General features: G+C 37.4%; 1 protein-coding gene across 1 annotated transcript in view; it reads left to right on the top strand.

Annotated features, from left to right (window-relative positions):
• Positions 1–25,905, top strand: part of LOC145997114 (C2 domain-containing protein 3-like) — a 123,702-nt gene that overhangs the window by 60,547 nt on the left and 37,250 nt on the right. Inside the window, exons 8-13 of the mRNA XM_083133740.1 lie at positions 2,160–2,254; positions 3,685–3,876; positions 10,285–10,473; positions 12,602–12,847; positions 16,581–16,746; positions 23,190–23,398. Coding sequence (XP_082989866.1) covers positions 2,160–2,254; positions 3,685–3,876; positions 10,285–10,473; positions 12,602–12,847; positions 16,581–16,746; positions 23,190–23,398 — 1,097 coding nt within the window. The remainder of the gene's footprint in view (positions 1–2,159; positions 2,255–3,684; positions 3,877–10,284; positions 10,474–12,601; positions 12,848–16,580; positions 16,747–23,189; positions 23,399–25,905) is intronic.

Below are 25,905 nucleotides of genomic sequence, written 5' to 3' on the forward strand. Positions count from 1 at the left end.
GTACATATATTTTCTTTCCTTCATTTTCTTATCCTGGAGCCTAATTAACACCATTAAATGATTACGAGATTAGTGTAGTTTCACCAAAAGTGATTCTGGTAACTACAAAATCCTTATGTACATTCTTCTATAAATTATTTCTTTGAAGTGATTTAAATCAGTGATTTCTTTTTTAAAAAAATCACCTGGTTTAAATCTTGATTTAAATTGCGGTTTAAATCAATCCACCTTTGTACAAACTGATCTGATTCTGTAAGTAAATTTAAGCTGTGCAGTATATTAGTTCACAGAACCTGATTTTTGTGATAGGGCTGCTATCTAAGCATCCAAGCAGGCTGATGTTCTCTCAGGGTTATCTTCCTTAGCATTTGAAGGTCTCTTTTCACCACAAGACAGTGGTTCTCTCTTTCCAAGAGAGCAGGTTGCCACTTCCGCCATCTGCCGGTGAGGACTTCACCGTGATCCTGGCAAAGGGACCTTGCATGGTTCTATCAGCCGGAACCAGCTGTGGAGGTATTACTCCTCCATCTTATTTGGGTTTGGGACCAGCAATGGCGGAGTTATGTAATTGTTACGTTAAGTTGTCAAAATGGAGTCTCTAGCGCTGTGTTAAAAGTATCAAGGGTGGTGCAATTGTTTCTCGCATGTGAATTCCTGAGAACTTCTCTGGCTTGAATGAGCTTCTCCTTGGGAATTTCTGTGAATTCAGAAAGCATATTTATTATTTTAATTCACTTATTTGGGGTGAAGTGGGAACGTAACTATTTTGTCTATACGATGACAAAACTGACATGCTGACCCAACGTTACATTAAGTCGTTCACCAGCTTAACAGCTGTGATAAAGTGTGTTTGTGCTTAATTTCAAGGAAGGCAAAGTTAAGGCTAGGCAAAGTTGCCTGTGCATATAGCACCATGCCACGAAGGCACATTTAAAGGATGTTGGGGTAGGGCCCCACACATTCTCGATCTTGGCCATTTTGGAGGTGATGTGAACAGCACCACATTCTGGCCACCTTTACTCCCAGGGTTGTCCCCAGGTACCCATTGATTTGAGGCTGGCGAGCCCCAGATTCACTTCATGTGGGACAAGGCCGTAGAAATTCCAACCTTAGATCACCCACCTTGGGCATCAAACCCGAGTCTCCCTCGTGACAGTCAGATGCCCTACCATTTATTATGCATATGCCAAACAAGTGAGGGCTGGAACACACCCGAGCCGGATTATGACAACTAAACACAGGTACTTGAATTACTAATGCCATCACTGTACCTGCTCTGGTCCGTAGGCTGGGTTGTGGCACAACACCCTGTGGTCCGTTGACAGTGTCTACATTGAGCACTGCTCAACCTTCGTGCAGACATACTAAAGCTCACTACTTGCTTTACCCGTTCTCTTAAGGCTCTCGGCAACCTCTCGTCCGGCTGGCATTTTCGATGATGTAGCATTTTATTTCCAGCTTGTGACATGAATACAAAATGATAATAACATTCACAGAATGTACCTACAATGGTAAAAATAATAATAATTCTAGCCCAGGACCCTTGAGTCTTGTTTTGCCAAGTACTGTATTTCACTGCATAACCATAGCACCCTGTTTTTTAGTGCAAATTTTTTTATAAATTTTCATCATGTAATCGTCACATCTGTGCATCAGATAATGAAACAAATGATAGCAGCACAGAATCTTCAAACACAGAATTTTCAATTTTCTAACTTTGTACGTTACAACACTAGAAGTGTTAAATTTCGACTATTATGCACAAATCAATAACAACTAATGTGTTAATAATTTTTTCCTTCCGGAATAATGTTTGTTAAAATGTCACGAAGTAATGATGTGCTTCAATTTGGATTATTTATTTGTAACATATTTTGGTGAGTATTCTGTGCATCCTAATCTTTCACTGAAGACAGTTTACTTAGTAATAAATGCTTTTTAAGTAGCAGTAATACCAGCACAATTTAAAAAAGAAAAGTTTCACATAACGGTCACCCCGGTTAAAATGAACTTCCTAGACCTCACTATCTTCTGCAGACTCAACCAATTCGTAACCACTCTATTAAGAAAACTGGATGCAGGCAACCAACACGTACATGCACACTCTAACTATCCACCCAAACAAATAGCTAACATGTGGCTGAATTTCTATTGAAGAGCTTTGTCCTACTGTTTCAGAGAGGAAGATCTAAGGGACAAGATCGCAACCGTCACTGGACTAGCTTTAAAGAGTCTCAACTCTCCACGTGCTACAGTAAAGCAGAAATCCAGGTCAGACAACCCACACAACTGTAACCAACTCCCAGTATCAAGAATAAATGGTTCACTTTCTCCTATCATACTTCCAATCCAGTAGCCTTTCCAAAGCTCTTCTACTCTACAACATTCAAGTAGCATGCAAACCAACTGCCAAACTAGCTGACGAACTAAACAAATACAAATTAGTAAGACTTGAAGCTTTCCTGGCAACGAATGACGAAAAGATTCTCTCGGGCTAACGACCAGGTGAGTTGTGGAAATGATTCCAAGAGCTAACGTCACTCTCATCTTCAGGGTAGAAGTGCAGTTCTGAGCATCAACCCGGTGTATATACGTTCGTGGAGGAGGAGGGGATCCTGGTGAAGATGGCAGACCAATCGGGTGGCGTGTCTGCTGCATGCACGCTTCTGATTAACTAACGCTAACCAAGCTGAGTCCAGTTTGAGCCCCATGTCACAATTAAGATTATAATTTTCTTCATGAATGACTATTGCTTCCTTAATGATACGGTCCCAGTAGTTTGAAGTTTTGACTATGATTTCTGTGTTGCTGATATCTGGTCTACATCCCTCGTTGATTGAATGTTCTGCTAGTCCCGACTTTTCAGGATGGAAATACTTGATGTAGCTTTGGTGTTCTTTACAGCGCTGTTAGGAAACAATAGCGATTCATGAAGAAAATTATAATCTTAATCGTGACACAGGCTCGAACTGGACCCAGCTTGGTTAGCGTTAGTTAACCAGAAGCACACACGCAGCAGACACCCTCCACGAACATATATACACCAGGTTGAAGCTCAGAATTTAACTTCTACCCTGAAGATAAGAGTGATGTTAGCTCTCGAAAGCTTGGAATCATTTCCACAACTCACCTGGTCGTTAGCCCGAGAGAATCTTTTCAACGAAACACAAATTGTACTTCCTCTTCCCCCTTGACAACCCAGGTGTCTATGATGGAGAGTGTGAGTGCAAGGCTCATTACATTGCCAGATCCATCAGATCAATCAATGAGAGAATTGAACGGCACATAACAGATGCAAAAAAATCCCCACCATCACCGGACTTGCAAAACTTAAAAATTGAAAATGTACATGTCATAGACACTAAAATCAAAGAAACTCATACCATAATGCACTTCCAACCTGAACTGAACACTGACAAACACACCATGCATGAATTCCCCTACTGCAGCAATGAACACCGGTGAATGGCAGACGACATGGACAGAGGCATGAAGGTGACAACACTGCACCTAGCAGGAATTGAGGAGAGGAACAAAAAACAACAGAAATGAGCCAAGCAACAACTCAACAAGTTCCAATGAGGATGGTGGCCATAGTTTCTCTGTAATTAAGAAATACAACATTAATAATAATTGTGTCAGTATTCTCAAAAGTAATGCAGTTCTCTTGATTTTTCGTTTCAGGTAGCATTCCTGCATGGGCTGATATACATTTCACAAGGGCTAGATTTTAGATATTCGGAAGACTTTGATCCGTCTCCACCTGCAGCAAGGGCTTACAGTCTGTATTTGGTGTGCAGAACGTTCTGGAAGGAGGATGCCACAAAGACTGCAGTTTGTTGGAACACAGCAACACCAAATTTTAATTTCCATGAGGTAACTATTCATCCATGTTTCCAGAAAAGAGTCCAGTGTTTTTTTTTATTATTATTAATTCCTCAAGCTGGGATATAAATTCATCTTTGCATTTGTTCTTCATGCTTGTTTATGTCCTCCACAATAATGCTGGTCACTTCTTGATTCAAGAACAATAAGAAAGAGACTGAAGCGTGATCAGAGTTGATTTGAAAGCCTGGCAGTTCTACAAAACACATTTTTAGTCCTCTATAAAAGACTGTCATATAGGATTCCCTGTTGAAGAAATTCCTTCTTCATTTTCAACTTCCTTATCTGCAACATGGATACATTCTTCTAGTGCATAATCTAGTTTACTTTTAGCATTATCAGAAGCAAAAATCCAAATTCCTATTGTTACTATCTCATAACATTTTGTTCAGTTCTGCATAGGGTTACCAGACGTCCGGGAGGAATTTGAAAAATATCATAAATGTCCTGCATTTTGAGCATCACATAATATTAATTAGGAAAATAGGTGACATAAAATATCATGCAAGTTACAAGTCTATGGACTGCGCTTACAAACTCAATAGTGAAATTTATTTTGATTCAGTCATTGCCCAAAAAGAAAATAAGTTTGTCCTGCTATTAAACTTAACTGGAAACCGGGAACACTTAATGAACAAAGTTTTGGGACCACTTTCTGATAACGTCACTGTTCAATGCCTGAGCAGAATTTCTTGCCTTAGGGTTTATACTGATGGAACAAGGTGTTGCCCATTCTTATTCAATATAATTTGATTGTAAAGCAGGAGTATAGAGAACAAAGTTATTCAGGGTGTCTGCCAGTCAAGAAAGTCATGGTAGTCAAGAAAAAGTAAAGAAATCAACAAGTAGGTGAAGAAGTCAATAAAAAGGAAATAAATTATTCTTCTGGTCAAGAATTTTTTGCTATCATAATGATTGATTGGTTGATTTAGTTTATTTTACTTCATTTTTTTCTGTCCCTTTTGCTAATTGCGAAGATGAGGATGAATTGTGGTAAGATAAGATGGATGAAGGGACAGTCACGAACATATAGGGACAACCGACACAAGCCCCACATAAGATTATACTGGCTGTGAGTCCAAACGCCAAAGTCTCGCTTGTCTGCCAAACACAGGTGGCCCTTTGGTATGGGTTTTCATTAAATAAATATTTATTTTCTCAATTACTAATTTCCTGCTTTACCTAAGTAGGGGTCGAATAAATAAACGTTAAGAAAAACGGAAAAAAGTCTAGAAAAGTCCAGAAAAATTCAAGAATTCTGGATGTGTTATTTTGGTAGACACCTTGTTATTGAACTAAAAACTACCCAAGATGAAACTTCTCAAACAATTTTAAATTACGACAATTGCTGAATATTTGTTTACAATTACAGGTCATAATTCAAATGTTGAGAGAGTACTTTCATTACCATCAGCACAACAGACTCACGAGAGAAATTATTTTTTCATAAAGTCTGTAAAATGTTTGTTTGGTACTGGTCCCTATAATTTCAAAGAGTTTGACTGTCCACTCTAACATAAATATAGTTTGACTAAACCTGAAATTTTGATAAAAATTGTCTCCTCTGAGAAGTACCACTTAAATCATGTAGTAAGAGGTGCATTGATTAGTATGATTGCAAGTTTTGAAATTTTGAATTTAAAAATTCATTAAGAATTCATTTTTTTAAAACAAAAGTGTCATTTTTCAACTACTTTCTAACTTGTTCTATAGCAAAATGTGTCCTTTATTGATAATGTTTTGTGTCCTACATTTTGACTTCATGTCCTACATTTTGGGACAGCATGTCCTACATTTTCCTTACAGCGATCTGGTAACCCTAGTTCTGCATCACGTACCATTTCTAATGTGTCATGTTTGACTTACAAAAACATCGTACAACATATGGTTTTTGTCTTTTCCTGCAGATGGAAGTAAAGTTTAGGTTCAACTAGTTTTTCTCTTAATACCAGTAGATGGCATGTAACAGCATTTTAATGTGAGTCATGAAGGGTATTTGAAGGTGAATTCCCTCTCTGGTTTCTGAATCCTCCTCGCTGTTGCTACTTTTTGGGACTTGTAGGGGAATATATCATTTGTATTAGGAATAGGTAGAGGCACATATTTTTGGTAAATAAAGAAGCAAAATTTTGGTACAAAAACAGTCAATTTCAGGTTCAAAAGCGGTAAATAAAATAAAATTTAGGTGTTATAGTGGTGAAAAAACTAATCAAAAGCCGTATTTAAAATGGCATTTTGGCTGTAAAATTTGTAAACATAATCCAAAATTTGAATTAAAAACTCACTTATAACAATAATAAACACATCTCTTCTAATTGCACATTTATGTAGTTACCAGAGTATTACGTTTATTCCTGAACAAAGGGGTCCACTCTTGCTTCTCAAATATTTACAGCAGAATTAATCAATTTTCCATGAATTGCATAACTCACAGGATAATTCTTACTTCAGAAGTGTCGCATCGATAAATAAACTCTAAATTTCGTGTATAAGAAACTATTTCACATTTTGCAGGTCATTTCGCATAATTTCGTGACAAAACAGGGTAGTAAAATGCACCTCACAACTTTCAGAAATATTAAAATTTGGGAGAAAGAAGAAAAATGAAAAGGAACATTTCCAGGGTGGAGTGCGAGGCAGATCGATTCTCTTTCTTACTCTCTCTCTCTCTCTCCCCCCCCCCCTGGGGAGAGAAAGTCAGCGGGAGAGTGGTGCAAAAATCTCTCCTCTCCATCTCTCTCTCTCTCTCTGACTGCTTCTCCTCTTTCTTTTTTTCCTCCTCTCTCGTCTTCTTTCACTCTCTCTCTCTCTCTCTACTTCTCCATATTTGAGAAAGAAGGGGGTCATGTCTCCGCTTGCCTTGAAGAAGAAAGTTGAATGGAAAAAGAAGTTGGCTATAAAAGAGAGAAAGGAAAGATAGCCCCCTCCCCCTGAGAGGAGAAGGACTCTGCCCCTCCCCTCCACCATCTTCTCCCCTTTCGGATAAAGAAAGAAGAGGAAGAGAAACAGGCACGAGAGAGAGAGAAAAGGTGAAAGAATAGAGAGAGAGGGGGGAGGGGGAGTAGGAGGGGAAGCTGGAAGGGGGGACAAGGATGGCCACCTCACCCCCCTTTCCTCCACAAAAGAAGGGCTGCCTCCCGTTGCTCATCAATCTCTCTCCCTCCAGGGATAGAGAGAGAGACAGAAAGAAAAGGAAGAAGAAAAGAAGGATGGGAAGGGAGGGGGCAGAGAACTGCTTCTTCTTCTTTCATCCTTTTTTAAATTTATTTCTCTTTCTCTTCCTCTATTGGACAGGGGGATAAACGGAGGGATTTCCTCTATCTCTCTCTCTCTCTCTCTCTCTCTCTCTCTCTCTCTCTTTCTCTCTCTCTCTCTCTCTCTCTCTTTCTCTCTCTCTTCTTTAACATTAGAATGTGTTATTTCACATTTAGTTTTTTCGTCAAAAACAAAATATGCATGCCCCTAGGAATAGGCCAATCTGAAATGTTGGGCCAATACCAATAAAGTACGGAAAACCGATACTCTACCGATCTGATGTAAAATTCTGAATGCCCCTTGAAGAATCTGAATGGTTCATTGACCTCTTAATAAATGTATATTACCGTATGACTGCAATACAAAAGAAGCTGCATATTTAGACATTTATTTTTTCAAAAAGTAGGACATGAAGATTTTATGTTTTAATTCACGAACACCATAACAAAATGTCAAAATATTGCACTAAATTATAAGATATTTATAGATATATTGGATCGGTAAAATTATCAGTAATTTTACTAATATACACTGGTATGGCTATATCGGCCGTTACTGATAGAGTACCGATTAATCGTTCTTATTCCTAATTTATGTCATATGTTGGATGCTTCAAGATTAGTTACTGGCATGCGCTAAAAAGGAAATGAGGCAGGGTGGGCTAGACGGTAGGGTGTCTGACTGCCATTTGGAAGACCCGGGTTCGATTCCCAGAGTGGGTGATCTAAGGTCGGAATTTTCCCAGCCTTGTCCCCGCATAAAGTGGCTCTGGGGCTCACCCAGCCTCAAATCAATGGGTACCGGGGGGGGGGGGGGGGGGGGGTAAAGGTGGCTGGAACGTGGTGCTGATCACATCATCTCTAAAATGGCCCGAGATCGAGAATGTGTGGGCCTCTACCCCCACATTCCCTAAATGTGCCTTCATTGTATGATTCTATATGCACTGGGAACTTTATCTTTTTTTTTACCTAAGCTAAAATGGAAGCACAATCTGATGGCAATTGTTATTTTTAGTGTTTTAACCATGTTAGATTATTTTGCATCTATAAAAAGTGGTTGTGCGAACCTTTAAGAAGAATATAGATGGCAATTGGTGGTCATTGAAACCAACCATCAATTGCCAGCAGATTGTGTTTTCTTTTTAGAACATGCCGAAGGAAAATTAGAAATGGAATGTTTGGGAAGGGCTACATATGATTAAAAACCCTAACAACCTCAATGATAATTGATGTGGGGATTTTTATTCATCTTGGTACAATGCAATCAAATTGAAAAACCTATCCTCTTCTGACATCAACCGGAACAAGCTCGTACTTGCCAACAGTGTAAAATTGCAATGACATCTTCCTGCAGACACAACAAGTAGTGACATCAGAACTTCTTCTGCTTCTTCCTCGCCTCTCCAACAGCTGTGATGATGGCTCCAGAATGGAGTCGATAGTTTGGACAGACTTTTAAAGTGTTTTTTTTATTATCATGCTGTTTATTTGATTTGTGTGATGGATGTTAATTTGTATTTTATTTTTTAATTCTGAAAGTGGAACTTGCAACCAGACAAATACAATTGAATTGACCGTGTTACATTATTCCATGTTGATCTTTCTCCCTTTTATTGGCGAAGCCACTTCTGAGCAGTTAACAAATACTATTTCAGTGTCAAAAAATTATATGATTCTTTTGGTACTTTCAAATGCTTTGGTCAAACTTTGAGAGGATGTGACATCACATCCACTTCTGAATTAGTGCCTAAGACTTCCTCCATCCATTCTTTACCCCATGAGTACTGGTAACTAAATTTGAACCTTAAGGTACAGTTTTGTTTGTGCGATGGTTGCATGCGATTCGCTGCATGCAGTGATTGCTTGCGACCAACGCATGGGTGATGAAGTTCCATTTATGCAGCAGACGTATGCAACGGTGACAGCTGCAATTATCTACAATGGATCAATCCAGAGACAGATGTGTTTGTACATCATGAAACAAAAATAAATGATGGAGTGTGTTATTAGAATGTTGACAAAAACCTGCAAAAGGAAGAGAACAGGTGAGATGTACCAAAGGATAAATGAAGGATAACATTACAACTTCATTACAAAATATCTCACAATGAAACGAAGTTCCACACATTTTTCCGTTTAAGAATAAATCAATTTCATTTTGTTTTGTGTGCTATTAAGGAAAATATTCAGAAATTACCTTCAAAAACAGGAAGAAAAAATTCTTGTTTACAATCAATATTTAGTACTAACGTAGTAGGTTTTAATAATTGGATGAAAACAATCATCAGAATCAAATGTTTTATTGATAGCATTTATCAATATTTCTTGAATATTTAAATCGAATTTGTGGATTCTGATCTAAACACAATATTTTCCACACTCAGCTTCTCATTAGTGGCTTGATTTCCCAGTACCGTCACTATTTGCAGGGATTTAAGTTTTGCCTGTGGCTGTAAATGATGTGGCAATTTTTTCACTGACATTGCCAGACTCTTGTGAAATAAGTCAACCTCATCTTCTCGTCGATCAACACTCATTCCAAGGGCCGGATTTTTATGTGGCCAAAGCTTGCGAAATATGTAGATAAATCACCGAAATATGTAAAAATGTGTAATTATGTTAAAATAATATTTTTCGTAGATTGCAGAAATTCTGTCAGGGCCACTACTTAAACTGTTTCCCTTCAGTTTCTATTCGCCTGTTCTATTCTCCAGATGTGAGGCTATGTTTTCCCAAATGTTATCCCCAGCACCACAACTTTACAGTCTTTGTGAGAGGGATTGCATAATCCCTGTTGAACTGCTACCAGTTAAGTTCTATGAGTTTTGAATCATCCTCTTTGCTGAAACTCATTCTTCCAAGAAATACGAGTAAACACAAGTTGCGCAATCGAGGAACACGAGAACGTACTGGAACGCATGCGATTACTGCAGGCTGACTGCTCCCAGAGGAGTCGTCGCAGCAGCTGCATGTGTTCTCTAGCGTTCGACGTACAAACGAAACCACTTCTGATGAATTCCATTTGATGTGTAGGTGTGGAGCAACTGCATGCAGTCATCGCATGCGACCATCACACAAACGAAACCACACCTTTAGATTTAATAATAAAAGTTCCATTATAATCGCATTGTTTTGTATATTGCAGGTAGTTCCAGTTCTACTGACACCCTATTTCTTGGAGAAAATCAAAGAGAACTACATGGTTATAGAAGTGTGGAATAAAGCCGGTGGGTTGGTTGGTGATGTTCTCCTTGGCATATCAAAACTCCCTCTTCATCAGTTTTATGTAGCGTACAGGGACCCTTTTGTTACGGATCAATTGTTACTCTCCAAGGTAAGGGCAAATGGCTACTTTTAAAATGGTCTTCTGTGATGTTTGCCTTTCCTAAGGAAGCATGTTTATTGCTATATTAACCTTTTGTGGATGAGGACATATCCTGCATGTTAGCCTTTTTGGACGAGCACTTTCATTATCAGTTCAATCCTTGTTAGAGCCACATGTTAAGCTTAGCAGTTATGTGACCTAAGGGTACAGCTACATATTTATGGTGAATAAAAGATCAGGATTTTGGCAGAAAAGTGGCATATTTCAGGATCAAAAGTGGTATATAAAATGCCATTTCGGTGATCAAATGGTAAATATAAACCTAAAGTTGATTTAAAAGCTATACTTTTTACACAATATTAACATTTCACTTCTAATAGCACATTTATGTAGTTATGAGAGTAAGTTCGTTCCTGTGTAAAGAAATCCATTTTTGCTTCTCAAATATTTACAGCAGAATTAATCAATTTTCCATGATTTGCTTAACTCACAGGATAATTCAGACCTCAGAAGGTGTGATGTCAGCAAATGAACCATAAATTTAGTGTTTCGCATTTTTCAGTTCCTTTTGAATCATTTCGTGACAAAACGTGGTAGTAAAATGCACCTCACACCTTTCGAAAACATGAAAAATTAACATTACACTGTGTTATTTCACATTTTGTGTTTTCGTCAAAATTGAAATATGCATGCTCCTAATCCTTGTTAATTCCTTGCAAAAGAAGAAATACGTTGTTAGATAAGAGATCTTCCTGTGTGGCCACAGTTAAAAAGAAACTTTAATTAATTAATTTTCTGCTGTGTTGTCAGCTTCAGGGGGACTACCAGTCTGGAATTCATGGAAAAGTCAGGGAATTTACTTTTTCTGCAAAAGCCAGGAAAATTTACCGTGTTTCTGGAAAAGTCAGCCTTTTTGTCGTAGTGCACTAAAAGTATGTTTTTAAACAAAGAGAAAGAGACAAGCAAGAAATTTTAAACATATTGGAAACAAACTATACTTGAGTTTGGTATATTGAGTATTATTGGTAATTACGGTTGAAATTGCATATTAAATGCTCTAGGAAAAAGGGTCATGTTATGAACTTTTTTCATGTCAGTAACTGGCTGTTGTCATTTAGCACTTTTTTGTTGTAATTTTTGGGGTTTGTTTCTTTGTTGTTAATTCATACATTACTAAATTTTATGTTAAAACTTGGTTATGTTGGATTCAAAGTGATATTTCGCTAAAATGTAGTGACCTTACACACGTTTAAATACATTAATTTCCATAATGACGGAGAACTGGAAAAATCCGGGAATTTGTTATTACAAAATTGAAGACACCCTGACTTATTTTTTAATAGCTCCGTATTTCTGGCAGACATTGTAAATACAATGGAATCTCAGTTTTACGTTTTTCAGGGGACCAAGCAGAAAAAGCTTAAAATGCAGAAAATTGGAAAATTGAGGAAAATTTTGTAAGATTTTGCTATGTTGGGACCATCCAGATTGAATGTAAAGGGTTCCCAAAGAGAAATGCAGGATTTAATTTAAGAAAAAAAAAAAACATTATTTATTTATTTACTTATTAGTTGGCATTAGTTATTACATTATTTGAAAGGGTAAACATTGCAATTAAATGTGGAACAGGATATCTGACAAAATGTCCTCCATGATGCATTTCACACTCTCGAATATACATTTTCGCATGACTGCTGCTCAGTGCTGTCGATATTTCTTCGTAATTCTGCTTTCAATTCAGAAATCGTTCTTATTTTCACAGCATAACCTTTGGACTTAATGGATTCCCAGAGGAAGAATCGCACAGTGTGAGGTTGCATAATCTTGGTGGCCAATTCACTTCACTGTTGCATGGGATGAGTGGCCCATTAAATTTCTGCCGCAACATTCTCCGTACTTGTAATGAATTTTAAGGATCGTCACTCGCTCCAACGCTCCATATTGACTAACCGCAACATATTTGCTACAACATGTGACCTTGTAGAATGCTGCCAACCCTGCGGGGGGGAATGACACACTAAATCCTGCATACATTTTGGGATACCCAATATAATGCGGGTAAATGTAGAATCAGGATTTCACTGCAGCATTTGTTGTGTTGTAATGAATGGAATTGAAATGTGTTTTGTCTCGGTAGTACCCTGTTGTTGCTGTGGACCGGTGGGTGCCAGTGGGCAATCCGGTCACCAGGGAGGAAGTGGGGAGGCTGAAAATCCTCCTGGCGCTGGGAAGCGAGAAGCAGATACACCTTCTGGAAGTTGCAAGAGGCTTGAGGGACATCGTCATGTACGAGGAGCCGTGTGTGGGCTGTGAGAGCAGTCGTTTCAAGTCTTCTACCCAAGCAACACTTGAAGATGCTTACATTCCTGAGCTTACGGAGGAGGTATGTTGTAATTGATTCATTGTTTGTAATAACTAGAGAACGGATTTCTAGGTGCTAAAAAAGAGGGATTTAGGACTTTATAAACTCCATTTTAGGTGCTTCTAATAAATTAATAGTTGTAATTATTAATTAATAATTATTTTATGAAATGTAGGGCTTGGGTGTAAAACATGGTAAGCGACATTTTGATAATTTTTGAGTTACAAAGTAAAATGTGCCATCCTTCAATTTACGAGTGGAATTGCCATGGCATACATTTTGCATTGGACTCAGTGAAGCCTTCTGAAATTGGTAAACTCAAAAGGAAAACAATTTATCTACAGTATAGCTTCTAATAACCTTTTTTCTTAATGGTTGGTTGATTGATTTAGTGTTTTAAGTTCACTTTATGCACAGTAAGGCTAATCAGGACTGGACCTACAGTTTAAAGTGGAATCCGAACCACTATGTGCCTCCACCAAGTATCGAACCGGGGACCCATTGATTACAAGGTAACGACGCTACCACTGCGCCATCGGGGAGGCCTTTTTTCCTTAATGAACTCTGAAATTTCCCAAATGTCACACCATGTTTTAGACCCGAGCCCTTCAAGTTTTAGAAGCAATTTGTATACAAAAAGTCACTGCAATGATTATAAAAAAAATAGTTTGTCCAACACAAAATCTTTATCATATTTTTAAGCACTGCTCCACCATATGCTTTTCAATGTTCTTCGTGGTGAAGTTCTTCCAGTTGTCCACGAGTAGGCACTTGGACAGTCACGGACACTTGTGCTGGGTTGTAACAAGTCCATTAACGTTCAATGTGATCTTTACAACCCAGAAGTGTCCGTGATTGTACATGAAGAACCTTCTCTCCAAAAACTCAAACCAAAGACAGGTTCATAGTGGTCTTCCTGATACTAGGGCAGTTGTAGTTTCTGGCAAACCCTCCCCTTTCACCTAACTGTTGTGTCAATGAGGAAATACTTAGCACAGCACTCTCTCGAAACAACCAATCAGACGTAGGTATTCTTGGGAATCTTCCCGTGCTCGTACACTGTTGGAAGCTAGCCTGTTTTAACCCAAGTGGGGCAGAGCTCTATATATAGACACTCTAAAATTGGGCCTTTTGTGCCTATATATAGGCTGTATTTCAAAATTAACAGTTCTTGTATTGCTTTAAGTCATTTTTATAGACACCACTTTTTCGTGCTATTTTTAGTCTATGTGAGCTATTGGCGGAGCATGGTGCTGATCACATCACCTCCAAAATGGCAGAGATGAAGAATATGTAGTGGGGGTGTGAGACCCTACCCGCCATCCCCTAAATGTGCCTTCAAGACATGGTGTTGTATGCAGGGGGAACCTTACCTAATATGGAATGTTTATTTGCGGCAGAGTCTATAGATTGTTTTCCTTAGCTTCATTTTGCAGCCAGACTTTTTATAGAGTACTTCCCTTCAACGTCGCCTCAGGGAAGGGGCTAACAACTGAATGATTTTGTAGCTAGGCATTCCGTTCCAAGACAGCCTGCATCTTTGTATGGTATATTACGACTACGGTCCTTTTAATTGCATGGGAAGGACAGTGTTTAACAACGTAGAATGTTTCATCCAGTCAGTTCACTCCACATTTTTTTCAATTTCGTAATGGTGGAAATTTGCAGAGATGCTGACATCCTTTGCTGTTGCATTGCTTCTTTTGCCGATCAGGCCGTTCAAGGGTCTCAAACCTTTGTGGTGGAAATTAAGGGTCGTTCGTAATAAAATTATTTTAAAAGTTATTACATGAAAGGTTTACAAGGCATTTTTAGGTCCTATAGAATTTCATCAGAGAGGTGCTGTATTCATGAAATGCAAAGATTTCTAAATAGCATACGTCTAGGATGCAGTGAAAAAAAAATAGGTATGGACCTAGAATTCCATTCCCTAGTAAACACGACATGCATCTTGGCTACTTGGTGGCTGACTGTGTTGGGTTCCAGTCCTGATCCAGGCATTGATGTTTCTTTGTGTTCATTGAATCAATGAACAATGTATATAATTAGTGTTTTTTATATTCTTTCTCTTTTTTGTGTATATGCATCAAGTGTAAGTGATTTTATATTATGTGTAAGTTAGACATGTGTGAAGTGTGTGAGAGTAAAAACTGTGGAACCTCCCGCAGACTATGAGAACGGGAACTTACAACCACAAGTGAAATTCTGGAACATCCCGAGAGCTGATCCACGCTCTCTGCTTGGGCGTTGGGACAGTCGTCGTAAGAAAGTCTTCTTGAGAGGAACTGTGACACACACGCGCGGTTACAAGTGCGCTGTAAATGCAGATTCTACAGCCGAATTGACAGTACTTTTTGTTTACCGTCTAGTCCTTCATGTACTTGTATTATAGTAATTAAATATATGCATATATCGTCTTTGTGCGTCTGCTACTTAACCAGACACAGTGCAAGAACCAACGAATTTAGGATAATTCGGGCCAGGGTGGAGTTCAGCCAGTTAGCCAATGTAGTGCGGGGCTTTCTAGAAACTGACACTTCATCAGTTCCTTGTAATCAACACTCATCCTCATCATCATGATTCGCTCAAAGAAGCACAAAAGGGCAGAAGGTAAGAAAATGGTGGCCACAGATTAAGAGTTGCTGAACCAAGATATTTACATTTTTTGAATGCTGTATTGTATACTTTTAAAATGTACAGTCTTAGCCTTTCTTAATTTTTGATGTTATTTCGACTGGCAGTTTAATCTTCTGGAAAGTGTGATACAATATTACAAAAGAACCAAAGATGAAAAGACAGCATTTTTTGAACACATTTAATTTTAAAAATGAATTGATCAATCGGTTACATTTCTATTACCAGTGGCAGAAAAATACAGGGTGACCGGTCACCATTGTGTCTGAAAATTTTCAACTAGCACTTGAATTTTGAAATTCAGTTCTCAATAAACTATATTTTCTTTAATATTTCAAGTACGCTTATGGAAATTCCAATTACTTTCTTTTTTTTAAAAAAAGAACAAGTACACTATGTGTTTTCTGTATCACGTGTATCATTATATCAGAATAACAAACATACCATTATAAATCTTTCCACTGTTGCTAGTCAAATTTTAAAATCTGTAGCAATATGTTAGAGTTGGCCATATATTAGAATATATTCCATAGTTATTTATGCTGTTACCGGTTGAGCCTTCTTGTTATTTATTTATTTTTATTTAATAGAAGATTCCAAATACAGGGTTAGCCATTTTACATTGGAACGTTTATATAGAACATAAGGACAAAAAAATAACAACATAATACAACAAAAATAATAACATAAAAAAATTACATGTGGATAAGAGACTTACATACTTTTAGCTAACTTTCTTCTAAAACTGTCCAGATTTTCAAAAATGTCTATTTGGCTTCCTAGATTATTATACTCACTGGGCAGTCTATGGAACAGAGAGCGCTGGATGAGGCACAGTCTCGGCTTCTGAGAGGCAAAAAGTTGAGTGCTTCTTGTTGAGCGGGCAGGCACACGAAAGTGAATTTCCTGAAGAAGGCGGTCACTTCTGATGTTGCCATTCACTATTTTATGTAGAAAGAAGGAAGAATTAATTACTTTTAATTCAATCCAATTAATATATTAATGTTTCAAGGTCACATTTCAAAATGTGTAGCATTGGCTTTCTTAGTGTGTATTTTAAAAAATAATAATAATTAAGAAATTATTACTAATAAGGCTACTTCTATCTTTGTTATTACAGGTGTGCCAAGAGCATGCATCCAGGAACGGCTACGTATCGCATGAATTCGAATTTAGCATTGAGAGAATCTACAACTTTCCTTTGTTTGGGCGGATGGCATTGGGAGAAGCAGATTGTTACATCGAGTACAATTTTCCTGAAAGCGATGGTTCGAAGTTTCCTGTAGGTAAGTGTTGCGCCACGCTGAGAAAACTAGAAAGAGGATTCATGTTTGGGGAATAAAAGACGTGGTTGATAATAATTATTAGACGCAAGTGAGTTACTAACTTGTTCCGTGAAACTTACTTGTGGCGATTCTATTAATTTCAGTGGCCTCTGCCACCATCCACTTGGGATCTTGTTGCTTCACTGCTGGACTGGCTTCCAGTCCTTGTTTCCCTATGTGCTGCTAGGAGCGCTAGTGTAGCCAGTTTGTCTGCTGGGTTTAAGTTACTGCAGTGGTGGGAGCCAAATGTGATGCTCCTGACTGCTTCGATGTTAAGACCATGTGGAAAGTGCATAATTGTGTACGATGTATGCCTAACCGAAACTTTTTTGATGTCGTGTTTGTTGAACTTGAGGTGCTTTGCTAGTCCGGTAGTAGGTTGGGATTCTTTTGCATCATATAAGTGCTGTTGTATACGTTCATTGATGGTTGTGATTGATCTGCCAATGTAATGCAAATTGCACACACTGCGCATCATATACTCCTGGGTTGCCAAGGGGTGAGAGAAAATATAGTTTGTGTTTATTTAGAGCATTGGTCATTGGTTTGTGTGCTAGTTTGATGTGAAACTGTCTCAGGTCTTGGCAAGGTGGTTGAATGTGCTGTGATGGTAAGGAAAGGCAATGCATTTCATTTTATTGGTGATCGTTTGGCTGTCGAACCTGCATCTCTGCTTTGCTACATGTTTAAAGTTGATGCACTGTGCACCCATTCTTAAGTCCTGTGTCGGTGCTTATGGTAACTTTTTCCCTCAGATCTTCTTCACTTGTGCAGTGAGAGAAAGCTCTTCGGTAAAAGCCACACATTGGCTTTCTGTTTGGGCAGGTGATTGGAGAGAGTGTGAATATGCTGGTTTTCTGTAGACTGTGGTGGTGAATTTGTTGTCCCTTCTTTTGATGGTTAGGTTCAGAAAGTTGATGCTACCTTGGTTTTCCAGTTCTATGGCGAACTTGAGCCTGGGGTGAATGTTGCTTAGTTTTTCCATAAGTAGATCTTTATTTCTTCAGTACATGAATATGGTGTCGTCTGTGTGTCAACCATATCTTATGTACTGGAGTTCTGATGAACAGGGTTTCCACACACCTGGAAAAACATGGATATCTCAGGGAATTTGAACAAAGTTAAATTCTCATGGAAATCTCAGGGAAAATCACCTAATTGATCAATGAGTCACATTGAAGTATATCTGAAGGGCTAGAATATGCTCCTACTTGTTGATTTTCTTCACACAAGCTGTTTTGAAGACATAGGCTTTTAATATATGTTTATTTTCCATTACAGATTAATTGATATTGTGTCCATTTGTAAATTTCTGTTTCTCAAAAGTGTGAAAATATTTCTTCTATGTGTGGTATGTTTGGAATGTTATTTTGTGCACTGCAATACAGTTGGAAAAGGTGTTAACTAGACAAATATCTGTAACTGTACAACTTCATTATATGTGCACAGGGATTCTTCATTTACGAGTAGTTCAATTTCAGAAAGTGAACTGATACAAAGTATTTCCCAATACTGATAAACTACTGATATAAAATTTACTGATTCTGATAACTGAGCCAATGCAAAATGCAAAAGATTCTGGCAGAACATTCATTCACCTCCTGAATTAATGTATATAACAAAGTGATTTACTTTAATAATGAACTGCTTATTTAGACATTTACTTCACAAAACCATGACATACAAATTGTATTTTTTTAATCATAAAAATAATAAAAAATGGCTAAAATTAACAGTAATATTACTGATACACAGATATGCCCGCCCATACCAATAGGGTAACAATTAGTTACAACTACTGCTGGGTCCCCAGTCATGCAGGCATCAAGGGGAATGAAGGAACTGATGCTACCGCCAAGTCTGCTAATGCAGATGGTAACCTTCTCATCCACCTTGTCCCCGTTCTCTCTGTCGCCGAGAATAAGTAACCTTAACTGTGCTTCGAATCTGACACAGCCGTCTCACACATTGTCATTTTGTTGCAAGGACTGGACCCTCCGCTGTGCCATACCTGTAACCAGCGGCGGCTCAAGGGGGAGAGCCACCGTGCCATGGCACTACCCTCAGAAGAAATGAATACATAGCCCAAGTATTGTTAAATTAATACATTGATAGTTCACAGACATGGAGATTCGAATCTTACAATCGGTCAAGCTGACGTGACGACCACCCCAACCACAGACTAGATATGAACAGCCCCAACCTCCTCACTGCATCACCAGCTGTTTCGTACCCTCGGCGAGGCATTTGGTCCGCGCCACCCAAGAGCTGGTCTAACCAAGTTGAAACACGTGATAAGTCTCAGCGAGTAACATTTCCACCATGAGCCGGGAAGAAGGTGGCAGGGGGTGGTGTTAGCCAATGGGGTTAGCCCATAAGACACCAGCCGTGCCCATTTTCACTTTTGCACAGCGAGGGAACTTTCGCAGTGTTGACACAGTTGCCATCTTTAGAGATAAGTCGCTAAATACAACGGATTTGTAAGACCCGTTGGGGAAGTAATTCTTGAAAAAGGTACTATCTACTTTTCTGCCAACTTTTGGAGAAACGAACCTAGTATTTTTCCAAAGTTAAATGAACATTTTGATAATAGATAGATGCGCCTAGAGGGCCATCCAGACTTTTTTAAAATATAAAAGTAAAAAATCCTATGGTGATGCGATTTTCCTTTGGCATTTCGACAATTTCTTTTTACATCAAATGTTTAGACATGTTCAACAACCAGTTGGAATACGTGTGCATCGGGGAGGAGAAGGTGAGAAGATTTGTTTTCCCTTCCTCTTGTAATTGTGTTTTTAGTGAAGTGTCCTGTAATGTATAAAGATAGGTTAGTGAGCGAAGATGAATCATATTAGTGTGTTATTACTTAAACCCACACTGTTTTTCATGTTACCAAACGAGGATAAATATCTTGGCCAGTGGGGTAACCTCAAGGAGGGAGCAGGGGCATTGCGGAGGTTTTTTTTTTTTTTCGATTTCTTGATCACGTTTGCACTACCCATCATACTTGCCGCCGGCTGCCACTGCCTGTAACGTTGTATTAAGTGTTCGGCACATTCTTCTCCCATGTGCTGATTTTAATTTCCTCCCAACGATTTATCATCCATCCATGTTGGGAGATGATGACAGTGTTTTACCAAATGTTTTTATCTTTGAAATTTCTTGTTTGTCCTGTGGAAGTCCCTTTACAACTTGAATTTTTAACCTTTCTCAAAGGTCTCTTTACACCCCTTTTTTAATTTTAAGGTAAGGGTTTTTAGATAAGGGTATTTTCCTCATATACTTAGAAGGGTGCAAAATGGCCACAAAGGCCGAAGCACCCAAAAATTTGAAATCAATCAATCAGCTAGTTCATCTCATTTCTAATAATAATAATAATAATATTTTTTTTTAAGTGTTGAGCACAGTATGAAACCTAATACAGTCAAATACAAAAGTACAAAGTTACACGAATAAAATACATAAGCTGTACAAGAACATAACATAACAAGTGAGAGTAGCATATTTGCACGTCAAGTTACAGTTTTCAATGAGATCTATTATATATCTGATACCAATAATTGTTTATTGTTATACACTAAGGGGAAAGAGCTCATTGGACACCACATGTCAGCGGATACCATCAGTTTTCTCCATCAGCTTCATATTCAACTGTGTTAACCATTCAGAGTAATGTTGGTCATAGTATTTTTTTTAAAACTTTGTGCTTAATAACCTGATAAAAAGTTTTTGAACTGATTTAATTTTTTGAAGGTGACTTGTTGCAGTCAGAAACCATAATTCATTTGCATATTCAAGAATAGGACGAACTATCGTTTTATACTGGAATATTAAGGTATCTTCTTTTTTTGAAACTTTCCATGAGAAAAATATATAACCAAGCATCCTCTTTGCTCTTTTGCAAATTTCTGAAATGTGCTCATCAAGTATGAGAGAGGAGTCTATTAATATTCCTAAGTCTTTATGACTGTCGCACACTTGGATTTTATTTTGATAAATATAATAGTTGGAGACTATATAATGAACTTTCTTGTACATCTTAAAACTTTACACTTTTTCAAGTTAATTTCCATTTCATTAATCTTGCACCAATATGTCATTCTATCGAGATCAGCCTGAAGTTGAGCGACATCATTATTTGTTAAAATACTCTTAAAATTTTTTATATCATCTGCATATAGTAAACATGTGCTAGATTTAAAACATAATGTAATATAATTGATAAAAGCAGTGAACAGAATTGGGCCAAGTGGTGACCACAAAGTATACTCCACAAAGTATTTCTTTTTTAGAAGAAGTTGTTTCACCAATCTTAACAGAGAGACTTCTTTTTACTAAAAAGTTGGAAAACCATTTCAGAAATCATGGTGATAATCCCATTTGGTCGAGTTTATAAATTAATAGCTGATAGCTGACACTATCAAAGGCTTTAGCCAAGTCAATAAATAAAATATCGGTCTGGGATTGCTTCCTAATGTTAGATTTAAGAGAGTCTATTAAAACCAATACATTTGTAATAGTAGACTTTTTTTCTAAAAAAAACATGCTGATTTCCATCAATATATTGTTTTAAAGAAAAAGACAAGTAGTCAGCAAGTATGTGTTGAAAAACCTTTGCCATGGAATTTAATATAGTAATTAGTCTATAATTATTAAGATCATTGGCTTTTCCATCTTTGTTTTTAGTTACAGGTACAATAAACACATTTTCAGATATCTGGAAATATTCCAGAAGTAAGTGACATGTTGTAAATTTTAGTTAACAATGGTACAAAAACATCTTTGTTTGCTTTCATAATAAAATTAGGTATGCCGTCAGGACCTATTGAAAACCTGCCTTTTAATTTATTAATTGTATCACTTACATCCTTTTCCAAGATAACAGGTACATCAATTAAGTTGCTGTATGAAATTTACATGACTTCTTTTTGAGAAAGATTTGTGAAAAAGCTCACTAAAAGCATTAGCAATATCATATTCATTGAACAGTACATCATTATCATAAATAATTTCAGTGATAATATTTTCTCTCTTCTTTCTATTAAAGTGAAACCTAAAAGCATTCTTGTCACCCTTAACATTGTTTTCTAAGGAGGAGTAGTATTGCTCCTTTACATTAGAATATTCCTTTTTAACATCTTTCCTTAATTGGGAATAAGTACTGTAATATTCACACTTATTTGTAATTTTAAATTTATCATGATGCCTTCTCTTTTTATTGATCATTCTCTTTAGTTTCCTTGTCATCCAAGGCAGTTGATAGTTTATTCTTTTAACTTTTGAAGGAATATTGTTCTTTAATATTACATACATATTTCTAGTCAGATCTATAACAGATTGTTGTACATCATTAGATATATCAATCATATATGGTAAATGTAACAATTCATTATAAACATTCACATAATCACCTCTAGCGAAATTTAGACATCTATAAATATTATTTTCCCTTGTATCTGTATTGTCTTTTTTAGACCTATCCAATTCAAAATAAAATAAGAATGCTGGATGAAACTTATCAATGTTAGATAAAGGATGTTCATTAAAACTAATGTTACAACTGGAAATGTTAGTGAGTAGAAGATCTAAAACATTAAAAGGCAGTGAAGGGTCATACGGTACATTGTACTGAACTAGATTTGAAAGTGTTGCGATTTCAACAATTTTTTCAGCCTTCCTTTCAGGAAGGAAGCAATTTAGAGCAATACAGATTTCCAGTAGCCCAGTCAATTCCACCAGCATTAAAATCTCCAACTAAAATTATTTTATTGTGTTTCATTAACATCTCCTGAACTACCCAATCAAAGTAGTTTGCAAATAAGTCACAGTTTAAACCAGGAGGCAAGTAATGAAATCCTATTATGGTTGGATCAGAATTATTAGACAGTAATTTTACCCAAATTACATCTAATTCTGTAAAAGATGATTCCAAAATCATAAACTGAACCTTGTTTTTAATAAATAAAAGACAACCACCACCACCACATTTCTGTTTGTTTAAATCCAGATTTCTATCTTTTCTTAGCACCCTGTACATTGGATCTAAATCTATAAAATAATCTCTATCTTGTTTACACCAACTTTCTGTAAGAAAAATTATATCATAATTTTCAATATTTGTATTGTTTACTAATGTTTCAAATTTGGTGTTAATTCCTCTAACATTCTGATAAAAACATTTAATCATATTATTACTAACGGAAGAACCACTTAGTTTTTTGAAGTTGAGTTTTCTCCAGACATACTATTACTATTTGTATCAGATACACTTTTGTCTTTGTTGGCAACTATATTGTCATTTTTCAATTCGCCATAAAACCTTGTTACTAATTACCCTTTAGGCCAGATATTTTAATCATTTAAGTTCATCCAACTCACCCAGTGTTAATTTTCTTTCTTTCCAGAACAAATGTTGAAGCAGTTTACATCGGACTCAACAGTTTGTGTTCATGATCCATGGTTTAAATTCAGCAACTCCCACACTATCATCTTGCCAGTAGGCATCTCCCTGCCAGGCCAGTTATCTCGAGTTTTTGGCAACGATGGAGGCATAGTGTTTTCTGTTTGGTGTCGATATTACTATCCATCAGTGCAAGACAAGATTGTGGCAAAAGTAAGTGATGTTTTTTTTTTATTAGTCTGTCCTCATTTTACCATCTTTTCCTGCCTTTGATGTTTTAAACACACAGCCATGAAAATAGGCGGCTGGGCAGAATTGTGCTGGTGCCACATGTGGGAGAAGCAAAGCGAGAGCAGGACAAAAGTCGCTGGTTCCCTTGCACTGTCAACCAGGCTGCGTTGCCTAGTTCGAGCGTCAGACCAACCTCTCTCCGGGGCACTCTTGCGTCATCCCTGACTTTTCGAGCAAATACTGTCAGTTTGTATCACATGGATTACAAAGACCAACTCTACAACGAGATCTTTCATTCTCTTAAACCTCCTACGTGGCAACAGCGTGAACTTCTGCCACCCGCCTAATTTCATGGCCGTCCGTTTAGGAACACTATTAAGCCTTGTTTAATAAAACACTTAAAAAGGCTGACCAAGGCAGAATTTATTGTAAAATAACACACTATAAACATAATGATTCCACCCTCTAACAGGGTCTTCTTCAGACAAAGATTCACACTAAAATCTAGAATCTGGTGTGAATCTTTGTCTGAAGAAGACCCTGTTCGAGGGTGGAATCATTATGTTTATAGTGTGTTATTTTACAATATATTCTGCCTTGGTCAGCATTTTTTTTTTTTTTTTTTTAAGGAATAATGGACCAAATGGAGGTATGACCCCCACCAACCCTCCCCTCGGCACTTAGGGTTTCAACTCACCTTGATTAGTCAGGGATATCAGCTTAGGAGTGAAAACGATATAGAATCCAAAAACCAGCCACTTTTGGCTAATCATGATAACTTCTTCCCTCCTGTTTTCTTTTTTGAGTAATACAGTATTTAATATAAATGTTATTTTATTTTTTTGTAATTTATTTTCAATATTATTGAATCAATTTGTTTTTGTTCCATTAGCATACATGATTGTGGATATAATACTTATTTATTAGTATGTTAAATTAGTATAGAGTGGTCAGGAAAGAATTGAAAAGTACCTCGAGACAGTTCAGGAATTTGCTTTTGCAAACTAAATGGGGACTACATTTGCACTATGTTTGTTTCTAAGAAGTCTCTCTTGGAGATAATTATGGAGTAATTTTGAAATGTATAGATGTGGTATGTAATCAGTTCACTCTGTATGGTTTTAAGGTGAAATGTTTTGTTATTAACTGCAGAAAATCTAATCACATTCTAAGAGAAAACATAAAAGTGAAACATTTGACCAATTTTGCAAGAGCATTACCAAGGAATGAAGGGAGACAATACTGTGTTTTAAAAGTTGTGCAGCCCTCACGTTGAGTGCATATAACATCCAAACCTGGCTCTTCTTTATAGACCCTCTTCTGTTGAGTTATTTTAAAATACTTTTAATTTCCAGTATATTGTATACCGGAAATGTTAAAAACTAATTAATTGCTTGTTAGTCAGTTTTTTTCCTCAGAATTGCAAATTTGGGGGAGTGGAGGATGGAATTATTATACAGTGATAATTTGTAATTTTCTGACTGGCATCATGCTAATATCTGGTTTGCAACCAATAAGCATCATATGTAGTGGCAGCCAGAGCATGGTGCTGATTGCATCACATGTATGGGCACTACCACCACATCCCCCGACATTCATTCATGGTTTGTTATATAGTTCAGGGGGTCATTGATTACGTAGAAATTTCAGGGTAGAAAACTGCTAGTTCGACCAGGACTCTAACCTGGCTCTCTGGCATACCGTGAAATTGCTATTACCTACTGAGCTACCGAGACATTCTTGGTTTTTCACTCTTGCTGTTTTATCTTGTAGAAATGTCCCTCTCAGTGCTACTGCAATGAGATGTGTTGCCTTTGAAATGCTGTTGACATCTACAGTGCCTAGTAGAGGGCTGCAATGAGATAATTTTGCACAAGCGTCAAATAGTTCACACGGACGACGCTTGATACCATATGGAATCGAGAGCTTATTTGCTGGAGCAAATCACGCTGAAACGGACAAAACGAGCAGTATACGCTTGAAGCCCAGCAGTACAAGTATATCTAATTTGTCTGTGGTCGTGTGTCCTCAAATATGGATCATGACGTAAAAGATGCAGTGAAATTGAAACTTAAGTGAACGTAGTCATCTCCTCCATGTTTAAATGTAGCTTAGTTTATCTTACCAATACAGGGATATATGACAATAAAATAGATGTTTTTGGGCTGAAACTGCCAGGATGGATATTTTACGTATGATTATTGTCACATTAAAATGATATTCCATTTCAAATGCTTGAGAATGGGAGACTCAAATGAATTCGAGCGAGTGAAAGTGATCCCATACAGTACTCTAATGCCTAATTCCCCGCAGCGTAGAGATGTAAATTAAGTTACGGTTTGGCACATGCAGGAGATGTACTACATAGAAATTTAAGCAAGAAATGCCAGAGATCTGGGCTTGAGTCCTGGTCGAGCTTGCATTTTTTTCGCTGAAATTTGGATTTACTACATCTTCTGCGTGTGCCGAAGATTAAGGTGCTGGTATTG

The sequence above is a fragment of the Lepisma saccharinum genome, chromosome 13 (genome assembly GCF_977018435.1).
Source record: "Lepisma saccharinum chromosome 13, izLepSacc3.1, whole genome shotgun sequence".
In the NCBI taxonomy this organism is placed as follows: Eukaryota; Metazoa; Arthropoda; class Insecta; order Zygentoma; family Lepismatidae; genus Lepisma; species Lepisma saccharinum.